Source organism: Dermacentor variabilis, unplaced genomic scaffold, assembly GCF_050947875.1.
Source record: "Dermacentor variabilis isolate Ectoservices unplaced genomic scaffold, ASM5094787v1 scaffold_14, whole genome shotgun sequence".
In the NCBI taxonomy this organism is placed as follows: domain Eukaryota; kingdom Metazoa; phylum Arthropoda; class Arachnida; order Ixodida; family Ixodidae; genus Dermacentor; species Dermacentor variabilis.
The window spans coordinates 5,573,243-5,590,587 of NW_027460302.1; the positions used below are offsets into that span (position 1 = coordinate 5,573,243).

Below are 17,345 nucleotides of genomic sequence, written 5' to 3' on the forward strand. Positions count from 1 at the left end.
ATGGCCTGCCATAAAGATAAGGGCGAAATTTAGCTGTAGCCCAAACGATGGCGGGGCATTCCTTTTCGGTCGTAGAATAGTTGCCTTCCGCTTTTGACAGCGACCGGCTAGCGTAAGCTATCACCTGTTCGACTCCGTTTCTCCTCTGGACTAGAACGGCACCGAGGCCTAGGCTACTGGCGTCAGAATGTATTTCTGTATCGGCGTACTCGTCGAAGCGCGCAAGTACCGGCGGCGACTGCATGCGTCGTTTGAGTTCTTGAAATGCGTCGGCCTGCGGCGTTTCCCACTTGAACTCAACATCACATTTAGTTAGACGTGTCAACGGCTCAGTGATGCCTTGACAAAGCGCCTGTAGTAGGCACAAATGCCAAGGAATCTACGCACTGCCTTCTTGTCGATGGGTTGCGGGAACTGTGCGATGGCAGCTGTCTTCTGCGGGTCGGGGCGGACTCCAGACTTGCTGATGACGTGGCCTAGGAACAGAAGTTCATCGTAAGCGAAGCGGCACTTTTCTGGCTTCAGAGTGAGCCCTGATGACTTGATGGCCTCTAGTACTGTCGCTAGCCGCCTAAGGTGATCGTCGAAATTTCCGGCAACGACGACGACGTCATCCAAGTAAACAAGACAGGTCTGCTACTTGAATTATGCTAACACCATGTCCATGACGCGCTGGAAAGTTGCAGGCGCCGAGAACAGTCGGAATGGCATAACGTTGAACTCGTAGAACTCGTCTGGGGTGATGAAGGCGGTCTTTCCGCGATCTTTTTCGTCGACTTCTATTTGCCAGTAGCCGGACTTGAGGTCCATCGACGAGAAGTATTTAGCGTTGCAGAGCCGATCCAATGCGTCGTCTATCCGTGGAAGGGGGTACACGTCATTCTTCGTGATCTTGTTCAGTCGACGATAATCGACGCAGAAGCGTAGGGTTCCGTGCTTTTTCTTCGCCAGGACTACAGGAGATGCCCACGGGCTATTCGACGGCTGGATGATGTCGTCGCGCAGCATTTCGTCGACTTGTTGCCTAATAGCTTCACGTTCTCGCGTCTAAACTCGGTAAGGGCTCTGGCGGAGTGGTCGAGCGCACTCTTCGCTTATTATGCGATGCTTTGCAACTGGTGTTTGTCGAATCCTCGATCGCGTGGAAAAGCAGTCTTTGTATCGCCGGAGCAGACTTTTGATCTGTTGCTGCTTACTCCTAGGAAGACATGGATTTACGTTGAAGTCTGGTTCGGAGACTATGCTCATAAGGGTATATGCGGCAGAATCCGAGAGGGTTTCCACAATTTCCTCGATGTACGCGATTGTCGTGCCCTTGTTGATGTGCTGGAACTCTTGGCTGAAGTTGGTTAGCATAACTTCCGCTTTCCCCCCGTGGAGTCGAGCGATCCCTCTTGCGACGCAAATTTCACGGTCGAGCAGTAGATGTTGGCCGCCCTCGATAACGCGTTCTACTTTGGCAGGTGTTTCGGTGCCGACGGAAATAATAATGCTGGAGCGCGGCGGGATGCTCACTTGATCTTCGAGCACACTCAAGGCATGGTGACTACGAGAGCTCTCCGGCGGTATCGCTTGATCTTCCGATAGCGTTACCGATTTTGACTTCAGATCTATGATTGCGCCGTGTTGGTTCAGGAAGTCCATGCCGAGAATGACGTCTCGTGAACACTTTTGAAGAATAACGAAGGTGGCAGAGTAAGTCCGGTCATGTACGGTAATTGTTGCCGTGCAGATTCCAGTCGGCGTAATGAGGTGTCCTCCGGCGGTTCGAATTTTAGGGCCTTCCCATGCAGTTTTAACTTTCTTCAACTGGGCGGCGATGTGTCCACTCATTACGGAGTAATCGGCCCCTGTGTCCACTAAGGCGGTAACTGCGTGGCCGTCGAGAAGCACGTCGAGGTCGGTGGTTCTTTGTCTTGGCGTCGGATCACGGCTGCGTCGTGTTGAACTGAAGCCGGAACTTCGCGTCGTCAAGTCGTCTTTTGTCGGTGTAGTCTTGGCTTCCTGACTTCGTCGGGACGGCGGCGTGTCGTTGTTATGTCGTCGAGACGGTCTCTTCCTCGTCTTCGTCGGCGGCGGAGGATCTTCGTCAGTTCGACGAACAGCAACCGCACCTCCATCGGTTGCTGCTTTCAGTTTTCCGGATATGGGCTCGCTGACACGCCCCGGGCTGGGCCAGTGTATGGTCGGCGCTGCGGCGACAGGTAGCGGGCCGGTGACGGCGAAGGGGACGATCGTCGAGGGCTCCACTGAGTGGCGGCGAGGTAGTCGGCGATATCGCGAGGGCGTTCACCTTGCTGCGGATGCGGAGCGTTGACGGCGAAACCTCGCAGTCCCATCTCCCGGTATGGGCATCGTCAGTAGACGTGACCCGCTTCTACGCAGTAGTAGTAGTGCGGGCGGTGGTCAGGAGCGCGCCAAACGTCTGTCTTCCTCGGGTAGCTGCGCTGGGCGACTGGTGGGCGTGCTGGCGGCGGTGGTGGTGGTCGACAGGATTGCGGCGTTACGGGGCCCTGGCGCGGTCGTGGAGGGGGACCTTGACGGCGGGCGACGGTGGCGTAGGTCAGCGCTTGCGGCTGAGGCTGCGACGATTCAGGGGCTACTCCGAGTTGTTGTTGGAGCTGCTTACGTACGGCGTCGTCAATCGAAGCCACTTGAGGCTGTGATGGTGGGAACAGCTTCTGTACCTCCTCCCGCACGACCACTTGGATAGTCTCGCGTAGGTCGTCGGTGGCAAGTGACTGAACTCCGGAGTAGTTTGTCGAGTTCGTGCGGCGGTCTAATCGCCAGTTTCGCATCTCGAGTGTCTGCTCGATGTTGGTGGCCTCGCGAAGAAATTCGTCGAAGGTCTTCGGTGGGCTTCGTACCATTCCAGCAAAAAGTTCCTCCTTCACACCACGCATGAGTAGGCGGACTTTCTTCTCCTCGGGCATTTCAGCGTCAGCGTGGCGGAATAGACGGCCCATTTCCTCCGTGAAGATCGCGGTTGTCTCATTAGGTAGCTGCACCCGGGTTTCTAATAGCGCTTGGGCTCGTTCTCGGCGCACGATGCTTGCCAATGTCTACAGGAAGCCGCTTCGGAACAGTTCCCAGGTCGTTAAGGTGGCTTCTTGGTTCTCGATCCACGTCCTGGCCGCGTCTTCCTATGCGAAAAAGGCATGTCTTAGTTTGTCGTCACTGTTCCAGTTGTTAAATGCAGCGACTCTCTCATACGTCTCAAGCCAGCTTTCCGGGTCCTCGAACGTTGAACCACGGAACGTCGGAGGCTCCCTGGGCTGCTGCAGCACGACGGGAAACGCTGGGGCTGCCATTGGCGTGGACTTAGTGGCGACCTTGCTGGTCGTCTCAGGCCAAAGTCTGTGCTCCGGGGGCAGTCCTTGCAGCCTGCGGCTACCTCGCTGGTTCTTAGCGACGTTGGTGTTGTCTTTCGCGTGAGGGCTTGGGTCACTACTTTGTGGGGGCCTCCGGTACATGAACGCAAAGCACCTCCACCAGATGTTACGTGGTCGTGAAGTCAAAGAACACAGTAGCAATACTGTGATAGGCAAAACTAGCTTTTATTGGGCGAACCTGTGCCCACAAAACAGGCTACACTTAAAGCACAACGAGAGCGGCGAACACAGTCGGCGATCGTCGAAAATCTGATCAAAGGGTGAAGCGCGTAGGCTTTTATACATCAATCGTCGAATGTTCCAGACTAATCGTTGGGACCCGCGTGCCTTCCACAAAGTTCTACATTATTCGCCTCGCGCACATATGCCATCAGATTACACAAGTTTCGGTCACAGACAGTGGATGGAACCATCGATAGCATTCCAGAAACTTCCGATACATGCAGGCGCGTCCTGCGCTGTGCGATAACATTTGTTAGGCGGTGAAACGTGTCGCCCGATAAAGACAAGTACACGTGTCAATACCTTGGAAAATATCTACAGAGGTACCACAGCTACCTTAATTCTACGCAAGAAAAGCAGGAAGATACAAATAAAGAAAGGGGTCAGACAGGGAGACATAATCTCTCCAATGCTATTCACTGCGTGCTTGGAAGAAGTATTCAAGCTATTAAACTAGGGAGGCTTAGGCGTAAGGATCGACGGTGAATATCTCAGGAGCCTTCGGTTTGCCGATGACATTGTTCGATTCAGCAACAATGCAGACGCATTACAACAAAGGATTGAGGACCTCAACAGAGAGAGTGTAAGAGTGTGGTTGAAGATTAATATGCAGAAGACCAAGAAAATTATGAATAGCCGGTAAAGTGAAAAAGAGTCTAGGATCGTCAGTCAGCCTCTAGAGTCTTTAAAGGAGTACGTTTACCTAAGTCAACTAATCAGAGGGAACCCTGATCATGAGAAGGAAATTCATAGAAAAATAAAAATGGGTTGGATCGCATACGACAGACATTGCCAGCTCTTGACTGGAAGCTTACCATTACCATTGAAAAGGAAGGTATACAATCAGTGCATTTTACCAGTGCTGACATATGGGGCAGAGACTTGCAGAGTGAGAAAGAAGCTAGAGAACAAGCTAAGGACCGCGCAAGGAGTGATGGAACGAAGATTGCTAGGCATAACGTTAAGAGACAGAAAGATGGCAGTTAGGATCAGAGAGCAAACTGGCATAGGCGATATTCTAATTACCATCAAGAGAAAAAATGGAGCTGGGCCGATTATGTAATGCGCCGGTTAGATAACCGTTGTACCATTAGTGTTACAGAATGGGCAACAAGAGAAGGGAAACGCAGTCGAGGTCGGCAGAAGACTATGTGGAGTGATGAAATTAGGAAATTCGCGGGCGCTAGTTGGATTCGGTTGGCGCAGGACAGGGCTAAATGGAGATTGCGTTCGTCCTCCGGTGGACATTAAGCAGGCTGATGATGATGGTGATTTGACATCATCTTCCGTAGTGACAATTTGAATGCTTGATCAAGAGAGTAAACATTGGCAGAAATAGGGATGCGTCCGTGTATGCTGCATATAAGGTTTTCAACCTTAGGTAATTGCAGATTACAGCACCAAAAGAAAGTGTAATTGGTCGCAAATCGCTTCTCTTGAGTGGATATTGCAATCCTTCATAGAAATCTATAGAAATCTATAGAAACCATTCATTTAGAGCCGACACTATAGCTGGGTTAAATGTTCCGAAACCGATTGTTTGGCAGCGGTCGCCGTCAGTGTACTGTATATATCATTACTTTCATGAATAATACTCCATGCGGGCTCGCGTAGTGTGCAATATAGTGCGTTGTAATTGAGCACTTCAGCAGCAGTAGTAGTAAACCTTACAGTAATAGGGAGTAAGGAAAGGGGTCAAAGAGCGATGGGCGGCTCTATTAGTCCAGAGTTCCACTGGCCTTGACCGATCGCTGTACTTGCTGGAGGAGTCTCCTCTGCACCCCCATGTCCGAACTTGCGAGCTGCACCTCCCACTGCTACACTAATGATTGTTGCTGCTTTGTGTTAGGCTGACTAGTAACTGTGTCGGCATACTCTCACACGTCCACGAAATGTGGGAAAGGGTTGGTCTACCTCCACATCACGGGCATCTCGCTTGGTATTGTGTGCAGTACAGTGGTAGGAGTTTTAAGAAATGCGGATAAACATCGGTTTGCATTTGTCTTAGGCTTATGGCCTCTTCCGCGTTTTAGTATTTGTGCGGGAAGGCCTATTTTTGGCTTGTTAAACGCTGGTGTTCAAACATTTCACGTGGGTGTTCTGGCACAGGCAAGCTGGGCTGCTCCGCTCGGTTGCGAAGATGACGAGCTAGGGCATCAGCCCGTTCGTTGCCTGAGAGGCCCGAGTGTCGCGGGCACCATATTACGCGCAAGCGTTGCTAGCCAGCCATTGAAATTGGCGAATGTATGTTTGAAGCCGCGAAGAAAGCGACGGAGGAAGGCGCCTCGAAGTGAAGAGAATCGCGCACCGGGGAAAGAACGAAGCGGCGCGCGTAGCGCGAGGCAAAGTAGAGGAATGTGTGGGCAACGTTGGGCAATGCTCGGAAGGAGAAAAGAGGTGAAGCTTCGCAGTAGAGAAGCGTAGGCGAAGCGGGCTGGGTTGACCTCCTCCGGCAGCTGCTACGGGTTGTCTGAGCGCTATTGAGGTACCGAGTTCGTCTCGTGATCCAGTGGCCGAGCGCCGAGCTTGAAGGGCGGAGCAGCAACGCAAGCGGCGTCAGGCCAACCGTGAGTCTATTGACCCCGAAGTCGTCGTCAAGCGCCGGGCGCAAGCTGAACAAGTCCGACAACTGACGCGGGCTTCGAGTGCCCAGGAGACTCCCGAGGAACGTGCTAGGCGGCTTGCAACAATGCAGGTGTACAAGGAAACACTGTAGCTTTGAAACTCGTCAACAGGGTGTAGCCCGTTTGGAAGCTCAGTGCAGTGTCTTGGGCGTTTTTGGAAGCGCAACACCGAACAGAATGTATCGATTGCGATTGCAAATTAGTAGTCATTCATTCGAATGGTAACAGTTTTATCGGTCATATAAACGTTTAGTCCAATCATTCCCTTGCTAACTAAATTAACAAGCACGGTGTCAGCGCGCATGGGCCAACATGAACACATAACACTTGATGACCACGGGCACTCACTGTCAAAACGCTGCCGTAAGGAAGCGCAGCAGCAGCAGCGAGCGAAGTGACCTTCGTGCTGCCTATCACTTCAACGCACACTTAGCGGTCAGAACACAGCGTCCATGCAGCTATGAGCACTCTTCACCGTCAGTAACCACTCTGTAGATCGCTTCCAAGATAATGCGCGCGCGGCCGCGGAATGCGTAGTTGCTGGCAGAGTGCAACGCCCCCCCCCCCTCCCCTTCCCACCCCTACCCCCGCTAGCATTCGCGCGACGGAAAACCAGCGCGCTGCCTCCTCGCTTTCATCTTTTGGGCACGCGAGATGGAGCCGCTATCGTTGGCGCACCGCCGCACGCTTTCGCTCGCACTTAAAGGATACAGCGCGCGGAGACGATGTTATCGCCCTTGGACTTCATACAGGATATCGAGGCGATGACGACTATAGAAATGCGTCTGGAGCGTCCACATAGTTGCTATCGCAACTGTATAGGAATGACACCAATACACTTACACGTAATCCGCGTTCACGAAGATAAACGTTATAATTTTTATAATGTGGTAGTGTTGCAAGTTAGGACCTGGTAGCCTAATTGTAGCCGAAGTGAAACGGCCTGTCATAAATAAGCGGCATACCCCTTGAGAGTCAGTCACTATGATTGAGGAGCGGCCTCTCCTCGCCTGATGTTGGATAGCTAGGGCAATGGCTGCACTCTCCATAAAAGTTATGCAGCATATGGTTGAGGATGTAGGGATTGGCGTTCTTTGTCTACAGCTACTGCAGTATAGTGTGATTTTACATATTTAGCTGCATCTATGTATGCAAGGTTTTAACAATACATTCTCTAATCCAATAAGAAAGTTACTCAAGGTCTCACTATTCATTTTCTAAATTTTAGTAAATTACTTGCTCCTACTTTCAGCAAAACGAGAACAAGGCAAAAGTGGCAGCCAACGTTTCGACAAGTGTATTTGTATTTTCTGGTTTCATCCCGGCCACGGTGGCCGCATTTCGATGGGGGCGAAATGCGAAAACACCCGTGTGCTTAGATTTAGGTGCACGTTAAAGAACCCCAGGTGGTCAAAATTTCCGGAGCCCTCCACTACGGCGTGCCTCATAATCAGAAAGTGGTTTTGGCACGTAAAACCCCAAATATTATTATTATTATTATTTCTGGTTTCCTCGGCACAGTATATATAGGTAACCTTCTTGTAAAGGGGAGAGGGGTAAGGCTGGTGGGTGCGGCAACAAGCGAAGGTGTGTTAGGGGTGAGGGTGTAGAATTGAGAATAAAGGAGTGCTGTGCACAAGGCCGGTGACACGGCCTTGTGCATAGCACCCCTCTATTAACTGCTTCGCTGGAGGTAGTGGGCTATCCTGTCTCTGAGAGAGATAATAAAAGAAGCGGCAGAAAACGTTGCTCGTGCAAAAACAGAAAAAATTACGGAAAAGGAATAAATAAATAATTAGAAGAGAAAAAGAAAAGAAGGAGAAGAAAAACCCACTAAGCAACCAAGCTAAGTGTTGTTGCCTATAGCTTTAAATTTAGCATAACGACTAGATTCTAAAGCTCTCTTTGAAACGTTTATGCCTATTGGTTACAATGTCTTGAACATATGAATATGGTATGATTCTCCATATTTTCTTTCTCGTTCAGAAAGGAAAGTTGACTGGAAGATGTAGAGTTTAGGTTCGTCAATGTTATAACCTGGTTGGTTGAAATGCTCGGCGACGGCTTTCGGAAGCTTCTTTAGCGGCGTCAGCGGTACGTCCGTTTAATCTAACGTTCTTTGATCGTGCCATTTCACCAATATATTGTTTCATACTGCAGGAACACTCAAGCAAATAAATCAAATCCTTACTTGTACAAGTAAAGCTACTTTTCACTTTTTGTGTATAACTGTCTGCGGTGTGTTTAATTTTAATATCACAGCGAAACTGTGTGCAGGTTTCGCACCTGAGGCGACAACATGCTTTTATTACGAGGGAATGATGTTGGCTTACTGTAGCGTGCACTAACATGTGTTTAAAGTTTCTATTGCGGCGATAGGTAACCCTTGGTACATCTGGGAACGCTTTTCTCAGACAATAGTTACTTGATAATACTGGGTGTTACTTTCGTAGGATGTTGTTTATGTTTGGGAGTACATTAGAATAAATTGTTACGAAGGCTGGTGGTCTGTCAGATTCTGGTGTAGGCTGTCTCTTAGCTCTCTAATCTTAATGCGACATCATAAGCTCTGTCGAGAAGAACTTGTGGATAGTTTCTTCCTGCTAACGTTTTTTTAACGTCACTTAGGTGGCCGATATAATCATTGTCTTAGCTGCAGATTCTTCTTATTCGTTTCGCTTGTCCGGCAAAAATTTCTTGCTTCCAGTGTCGTGATGACTGTTGTAGTCTGAATATTGCTGGCTATCCGTAGGTTTCCCGTAAAATGTCGTTCTCAGTTTTCCATTTTCTATGTAGATCCTCGTGTCGAAGAAGTTGATTTGACAAGAAGAGTGGTGAGCAGTAAATTTAATACTCGCGTCAAAGTTATAGAAATGGCTAATTAGGTAGCTTAACGTGCGTGTACTGTGTTCCCACATTATAAATATGTCATCAATGTAACGCAGACAGGTGTCGGGTTTTAAAGGGCAGGCTTTCAGGGGGCCTGCTTCAAGCTGTCCCACGAAAATGTTCGCAAACGCGGGAGCGAATGGTGTTCCGATGCTTGAACCGAAAGTTTGCAGGTTGTCAATAGAATCGAATTCGAAATAGTTGAAGCTGAGAACTAGACTAAGGAGGGACAGATAAACTTCAGGAGCGTTCGCTTGAGGATTCACTGCGACGGATTTCGATACGGTTTCAATTCCGTCACTCATAGGTACGTTAGTGTAACTGAGAGAAATATCCAAAGAGAATAGAACAGCGCGATCCGAAAAGATTTGGTTGGCGTTGATGCCGTCGATAATTCTAAGAAAGTGCGGCGTGTCTTGAACAAAAGATGGGATGGTGCTGGGGATCTCTAACAGGTGGTTATTTAAGAATTTAGATAGTAACTCGGTAGGTCTGTTGTCATTAGACACTATAAGCCCTGCCTTGTCGTGCCCCTACCTTGTATATAAGCCAAGCCAAAAGTACGCAGCATTCTTTTACGCTGCCCTCCGCCCGCAGAGTACTCAGGTCTGTACTGCTAAGCTAATAGACAGTGCTCTACTGAGTGCCTTTCGATAACCAGAACTTTACGGGAAGCATCTGCACTTGATACTCAAACATCATTTTCATATGAATGGAACATCAAAAACAGTTCCCATATAACTCATCATCATGAGCCTGGTTACGCCCCCTGCAGGGCAAAGGCCTCTCCCATACTTCTCCAACAACCCCAGTCATGTACTAATTGTGGCCATGCCGTCCCTGCAAACTTCTTAATCTCATCCGCCCACCTAACTTTCTGCCGCCCCCTGCTACGCTTCCCTTCCCTTGGGATCCAGTCCGTAACCCTTAATGACCATCGGTTATCTTTCCTCCTCATTACATGTCCTGCCCATGCCCATTTCTTTTTCTTGATTTCAACTAAGATGTCATTAACTCGCGTTTGTTCCCTCACCCAATCTGCTCTTTTCTTATCCCTTAACGTTACATCTATCATTCTTCTTTCCATAGCTCGTTGTGTCGTCCTCAATTTGAGTAGAACCCTTTTAGTAAGCCTCCAGGTTTCTGCCCCGTAGGTGAGTACTGGTAAGACACAGCTGTTATATACTTTTCTCTTGAGGGATAATGGCAACCTGCTGTTCATGATCTGAGAATGCCTGCCAAACGCACCCCAGCCCATTCTTATTCTTCTGATTATTTCCGTCTCATGATCCGGATCCGCCGTCACTACCTGCCCTAAGTAGATGTATTCCTTTACGACTTCCAGTGCCTCGCTGCCTATTGTAAATTGCTGTTCTATTCCGAGACTGTTAAGCATTACTTTAGTTTTCTGCAGATTAATTTTTAGGCCCATTCTTCTGCTTTGCCTCTCCAGGTCAGTGAGCATGCATTGCAGTTGGTCCCCTGAGTTACTAAGCAAGGCAACATCATAAGCGAATCGCAAGTTACTAAGGTATTCTCCATTAACTTTTATCCCCAATTCTTCGCAATTCAGGTCTCTGAATACCTCCCGTAAACACGCTGTGAATAGCATTGGAGAGATCGTATCTCCCTGCCTAACGACTTTATTTATTGGGATTTTGTTGCTTTCTTTATGGAGGACTACGGCGGCTGTGGAGCCGCTATATATATCTGTCAGTAATTTTACATACGGCTCGTCTACACCATGATTCCGTAATGCCTTCATGACTGCCGAGGTTTCGACAGAATCAAATGCTTTGTCGTAATCAATGAAAGTTATGTATAAGGGCTGGTTATATTCCGGACATTTCTCTATCACCTGATTGATAGTTTGAATAGGGCCTATTGTTGAGTAGCCTTTACGGAATCCTGCCTGGTCCTTTGCTTGACAGAAGTTTAAGGCGTTCCTGATTCTATTTGCGATTACCTTAGTAAATAGTTTGTAGGTAACTGACAGTAGGCTGGTCGGTGTATAATTTTTCAAGTCTTTGGCGTCCCCTTTCTTATTGATTAGGATTATGTCAGCGTTCTTTCAAGATTCCGGTACGCTCGAGGTCATGAGACATTGCGTATACAGGGTGGCCAGTTTCTCTAGAACAACCTGCTTACCATCCTTCAACAGATCTGCTGTTACCTGATCCTCCCCAGCTGCCTTCCTCCTCTGCATAGCTCCCAAGGCTTTCTTTGCTTCTTCCGGCGTTGCCTGTGGGATTTCGAATTCCTCTAGACTATTCTTTCTTCCATTATCGTCGTGGGTGTCAATGGTACTGTATAAATCTCTATAGAACTCCTCAGCCACTTGAACTATCTCATCCATATTAGTAATGATATGGTCGGCTTTGTCTCCTAACGCATACATCTGATTCTTGCTAATTCCAAGTTTTTTCTTCACTGCTTTTAGGCTTCCTCCGTTCCTGGGAGCACGTTCAATTCTATCCATATTATACTTCCTTATGTCAGCCGTCTTACGCTTGTTGATTAACTTAGAAAGTTCTGCCAGTTCTATTCTAGCTGTAGGGTTAGATGCTTTCATACATTGGCGTTTCTTGATCAGATCTTTCGTCTCCTGTGATAGCTTACTAGTATCCTGTCTAACAAAGTTACCACCGACTTCTATAGCACACTCCTTAATGATGCCCACAACATTGTCGTTCATTGCTTCAACACTAAGGTCCTCTTCCTGAGTTAAAGCCGAATACCTGTTCTGTAGCTTGATCTGGAATTCCTCTATTTTTCCTCTTTCCGCTAACTCATTGATCGGCTTCTTATGTACCAGGTTCTTCCGTTCGCTCCTCAGGTCTAGGCTAATTCGAGTTCTTACCATCCTATGGTCGTCACTGCAGCGCACCTGGCTGAGCGCGTCCACATCTTGTATGATGCCAGGGTTAGCGCAGAGTATGAAGTCCATTTCATTTCTAGTCTCGCCGTTCGGGCTCCTCCACTTCCACTTTGGTTATCCCACTTGCGGAAGAAGGTATTCATTATCCACATATTATTCTGTTCCGCAAACTCTACTATTAACTCTCCGCTGCTATTCCTAGAGCCTATGCCATATTCCCCGACTGACTTGTCTCCAACCTGCTTCTTGCCTACCTTGGCATTGAAGTCGACCATCAGTATGGTGTATTTTGTTTTGACTTTACCCATCGCCGATTCCACGTCTTCATAGAAGCTTTCGACTTCCTGGTCGTCATGACTGTATGTAGGGGCGTAGACCTGTACAATCTTCCTTTTGTGCCTCTTATTAAGTTTCACAACAACACATGCCACCCTCTCGTTAACGCTATAGAATTCCTGTATGTTACCAGCTATATTCGTATTAATCAGGAATCCGACTCCTAGTTCGCGTCTCTCCGCCGAGCCCCGGTAGCACAGGACGTGCCCGCTTTTTAGCACTGTATATGCTTCATTCGGCCTCCTAACTTCACTGAGCCCTATTATATCCCATTTACTGCCCTCTAATTCCTCCAATAGAAATTCCTCCCATATAAGTAGCGCGTGACAAAGCCTTTGTGCGTGGTAGAGACAGCATGAGAATCTTGCTGTTATAGTGGTCGCATTAGCGTTTGGATATAGTTGCTGTCCTCCCCCCCCCCCCCCAAGAAAAATGACAAGAAAGCAGTAATGCAATTTTACCATTAGATTGCTGATTGTTGATGCGAAAAGAATAGACCATTGACCCGACATTGTCATCGGGTGAACTGAAATCGCACCTAAATTCTCACTGGTTACGACACCTGGTCACGCGCGCGCCTCGACTGCGGGCGAAAGAGAACACCTGCTGCCACGCTGGCCTGCTAGGGGTTGCGTGAGGGGAGAGGGCGACGGCGGGACGCCTCACCACCTCCGTCACCCGTTCGGGACCTGTGGTATCCGCGCCATGTCTCGCCCGCGTTATAACACCGTCTCGGTAATCGCTATAAAGAAATTGATGTATAAAAACAACATAAATTCAAAAGGAAAACACGTTGGGAGTGGTGAGTTTCGAACCTACGACCGCACGCTCAGAAGCGAAGTGTCTTAACCACGGGGCTTTTTTTAGCGTTTTTTTATCTATTGCCGGCTTTGACATACACAAACAATAGACAAGAGATAAAACATCTCAAGAAGAATTTTGCTGGCAAGACGTATTAACATTTTTTCAGTGCTGTCAATTTATCTAGCATGTCAATTCATGTTGGCTGTTCAAGGAGTGGCCGATGGACATCTTTAAATGGAACTACGACTCAAATGAAGTGATTCCGTGTAGGTCGCGAATTGACATCAGCATTGGTGAACTGCGTTCTACCTTTCCACAAACCGTGGAGGCCCAGGAGCATTATATCGTCATGCGGATACGCATGCTCTATCGTTTCAGGTTCCTTGCATAAGAAGCAGTAAATGGACCACGGGACAAAAATACCTTTGTTGTGCACCGATATTTTTACAGATAATGTGTTAATGTCTAGTTTAAAGAAAAAAGGTATTTACCAAGGGGTCTACTGGCATTTTTTTAGCCCTTTTGAGGACATCACCCGGGCCTCCACGGTTTGGCACACAGTACATCGGTTCGGGGAGCATAGTGTCAATGCACCAGTGCGTCGTCGTTACTTGGAGCACAGCCCGGCATGACGAAAGCGATGACGTCAAAATCACCGCGGCTTAATCAGGAGCGTCCCCGCTAGATTCTGTGGAAGTCGGGCAGGGTCGCCTCTCCTTCCCGGATTGAAGCGCACCGGCCTTGTGCTGCCTCGGAGGCGTTGGCCAAGCGTGCCAACGCGCTGGCTTGCCCGCAAGGAGTTAATAACTCGAAGGACCGCTCAGCAGCGTTCAATTGGACATTAATGCTGTCGCATTCACGACTCAAAAGAAGCGCTCAGGTGTACTCGGCTTTTTTATTAAAGATTTCGAACATTTATGTAATAGTGGGAGCTCATGAACCTAACTCGCATTTTCTTTGACAGGGGAAAAACATCATCGTGTGACCATATTTGTGACCACATTCCACCGGCCCAAAATCTCTAAATGTTCCCAACTATTCTGTCAACTAGAGCAGTTCAGAAGCTCGCAACATAGATAGCGCATGGTCATATAGCAAAGAGAACAAAAATCTACGATTTATCACCATTGTGTGTTGTTCACCCTCAGAACATGGTATGTGGAAGGCCTAATGAGATCCACAAGGTAGCCAGCGTGCTGGAGGGCTTATCGACGACCCATTATCGACGAAACGCGTTTATAGGACCGTAGATAAGGCGTTATCGCAGCTCCACTCAGTTTCCTTCCTAGGCGAGGCATTGTGTGTTGGGACATTGGTGCAGCGAGAAGAACGCGAGCAAAGCCAGGGCGACGATGGCTTCGGCTCGGCCGTTCCGCGTCGCATGCGCGCTGGTGCTGGCCCTCGTGGGTGCGTGTCGCGCGAGGTACACGTCCGCCGTCTGCCCGTCGGAGAGCAACATCCACCCGTGCAAGTGCACCCGCACCGCTCTGGGTATTCGAGTGATGTGTTCAGCCATTACCAACGAGCGCTCCCTGAGCTCCATCCTGGGCTATCTTAGCAGTTACAAGATGAACGCGCTCGCGCTGAAGCACATCAACTTCACCCTTACGCCGGACCTATTTGACAGGCTCGAAGTTGTGACGGTCATTGTCACAGAGTCGCAGTTCCGTATGCACAGCCCTGGCGTGGGCAGGCGAGTGGCGAGTTTCGTCCACGACCTAGACGTTCGGCAGTCAACGCTTGACCTGGGAAACAGCTCTTTGGCCATCATGCATGGACTCAAGCAGGTTCTGGTAAGCAATAGCGCCATCCACGTTCTGAGGAAGCGCTGGTTCGACGGCCTCAGCGGTCTCTACCAGTTCGTGATCGAGAACACCAAACTAGAGCACTTCGAAGACCGAGCACTCGCGGGTCTCGACGTAGTGCAGAGCATTACTCTGAAGGCCAGTGCACTCAGGGCCCTGCGAAGGAGTTACTTCCCTGAACTGGCGCCTAGGCTGGCGCACCTGGACTTCAGGTAAACAACTTCTGCATACACCCGCGATATGTCTCGCTTAATTTCGAGCGTTTAGGTGTTTATTTTCTGCCAGAAAGCTTAAAGGGACAGTAAAGCGAAACAATAAATCAGTTTGGACTAATAAATCATTGTTTGAGAACCCTGCAGCCTGTCATTTCAAAATAATAGTTTGTTTATTAGATAAGAAAATGAAGGTCGAAGTATAAGTGTTTGAATTTCGCGCCGAAACCCCGACGCCGGTACTTCAATGTGACGTCAGGGATTCCAAAGTATGTTTTCGCATTAGGGCCGCGTTGGCTGAGTAAAGGTTCCCGATACCTGCCATGTTTAATATTCGGTTCCTTTAGAACACAATGTAGTCAGCCTGTGCCGCTGTATAATGAAGTAAGCCCTAGAAGATACCATCGAAATCAATGACGTCACACCGACCAGATGCGTCGAGGAGGCGTCGCCACCCATCATTCGTTCTCGCGCTTTTTCTGGCATACTAAAAGCCTTTCGTGGTAAGAGTGGGGTTTTAGTGCTGTAGAAAAGTAATTTAAGGATGCAGAAGAAATCATTTTTCTCTTTGGCGTCCCTTTAAACAAGGCGCCAGTGACAAAGCTTATCGTTGCGCCCTTTACTGCTTTAGCACTCCTACGGTACTTCACGGACTTTCCTTCTATCTATCTATCTATCTATCTCTATCTATCTATCTATCTATCTATCTATCTATCTATCTATCTATCTATCTATCTATCTATCTATCTATTACAGCGAAGCTGTTAGCCTCTAGTTGGTCGGGATTTTCCGGTCCGTGCTCGTCCAAAAAAGAGCACCACCACCTAGCGGCTACGGCTACTCGACAGACCTCAAACGGCAGCTGCAAACGTATCCGCGTAACGGTGCCTCCTTGTTTATTGGTATCACAATCCGACGCTATCATGAGTGCAGCTTGTGTGTAAGTCGTACGTTACGCATTTTTACAGCGAAGCTGTTAAGCGGAAGTTTTAGCTCGGCACCAACTCTGACGCGGCCTATTCAATTACATTTAAAACGCAAAAACGCTTTTCTGAGATAACCCCTGGACCGACTTTAATGAAATTTGTTGCATTTCAGAGAGAAAGTTAAATTCTAGTGACTGTTCAAAGCAAAATTTCTATTTAGGCTTGCATATTCTTAAAAAAATTTTCAAAAATTTGAAAGTACGAAAAATATAGAAGCGCGAAGTATACAAACTAATAGCTCTGCAACAAAAACAGATATGGCGGTTCTGTCAACACCATCCATTACATCATTCAAAGCGGACAAATTCGATATGTCAATTTATATATTACATGACTTTGTTGCGTTGTGTACAAGGGTGCTGCAAACGCTCTACTTTCACATGACTAATATTCCTTTTCTTTAGATTCATGTGCAACGCATCAATTTTGTCCGGTTTAGATGTACTATTGAATGCAATTCACGATGACTATTAGTACTATTAGGTGCCATCGTACTATCATTTTTCATTGCTGAGTTGTGGAGTTTCAAACTTGAGTTTCGTTTTCTGAAAATTTGCGATTTTTGCCTATATTTAGCATAAATTGACGCCCTAAATCAAAAATTCGAAACTAACCGTCGCTAGTTCTTGAGCTTTTCTTTTAAATGCAACCAGTCTCGTCAAGTTTTGTACAGTGTTTGCCGAGAAAAACGAATTCTTCTTTTACATGTATTTAGATAGGAGCACCCGAGCTAAAGTTTCCTCTGAATGGCTGTTTCCCCTAGGGTTGTGTCCGTGTGTAGACACAAAATTACCATGAGGATTGGCTCCATCGTCGCCGTTTTTTTCCACAGCTGACTCGTTGGCGCCCCTCGGCGTAACCGCGCGAAGGCGCTCGTGCCACTGCTCCCGCGTTTGTCGTCGTCGTTAATTAATCAACTAATTAATCAAGAAACACAGAGACCTAACCGATTTTATAGCGAGTCACAGCCAAGCTCTTAAGGGCTAGTTCCCCCAGGATAGTACCCGTGTGCAGACACAAAAACGTGGGCCAATCCCGAAGATAGCGCAAGGCCGGGCCGACTCGCAGCTCAGGTGAATCAGGCGTTAAGCACTCCCTACAAGTGGGCCGATCACGGAGATAGTGTGATGCCGGGCCGACGCACGCCGGAGGTGCAAGTTCGCCATTCGCCATTAAGGGGCCCACATACAGAGCTCA

The 17,345-nt window shown here is 48.2% G+C and overlaps 1 protein-coding gene across 4 annotated transcripts in view; it reads left to right on the forward strand.

The window, feature by feature from the left end:
* LOC142567741 (osteomodulin-like) overlaps positions 1–17,345 on the forward strand; it is a 297,596-nt gene that overhangs the window by 160,301 nt on the left and 119,950 nt on the right. Inside the window, exon 1 of one of the 4 annotated variants that reach the window (XM_075677921.1) lies at positions 14,436–15,162. The exons of the other annotated variants lie outside the window; for them this stretch is intronic. Coding sequence (XP_075534036.1) covers positions 14,498–15,162 — 665 coding nt within the window. The 5' untranslated portion in view covers positions 14,436–14,497. Of the gene's footprint in view, positions 1–14,435; positions 15,163–17,345 lie in introns of those variants that run through there. 4 annotated transcript variants of the gene reach the window in all.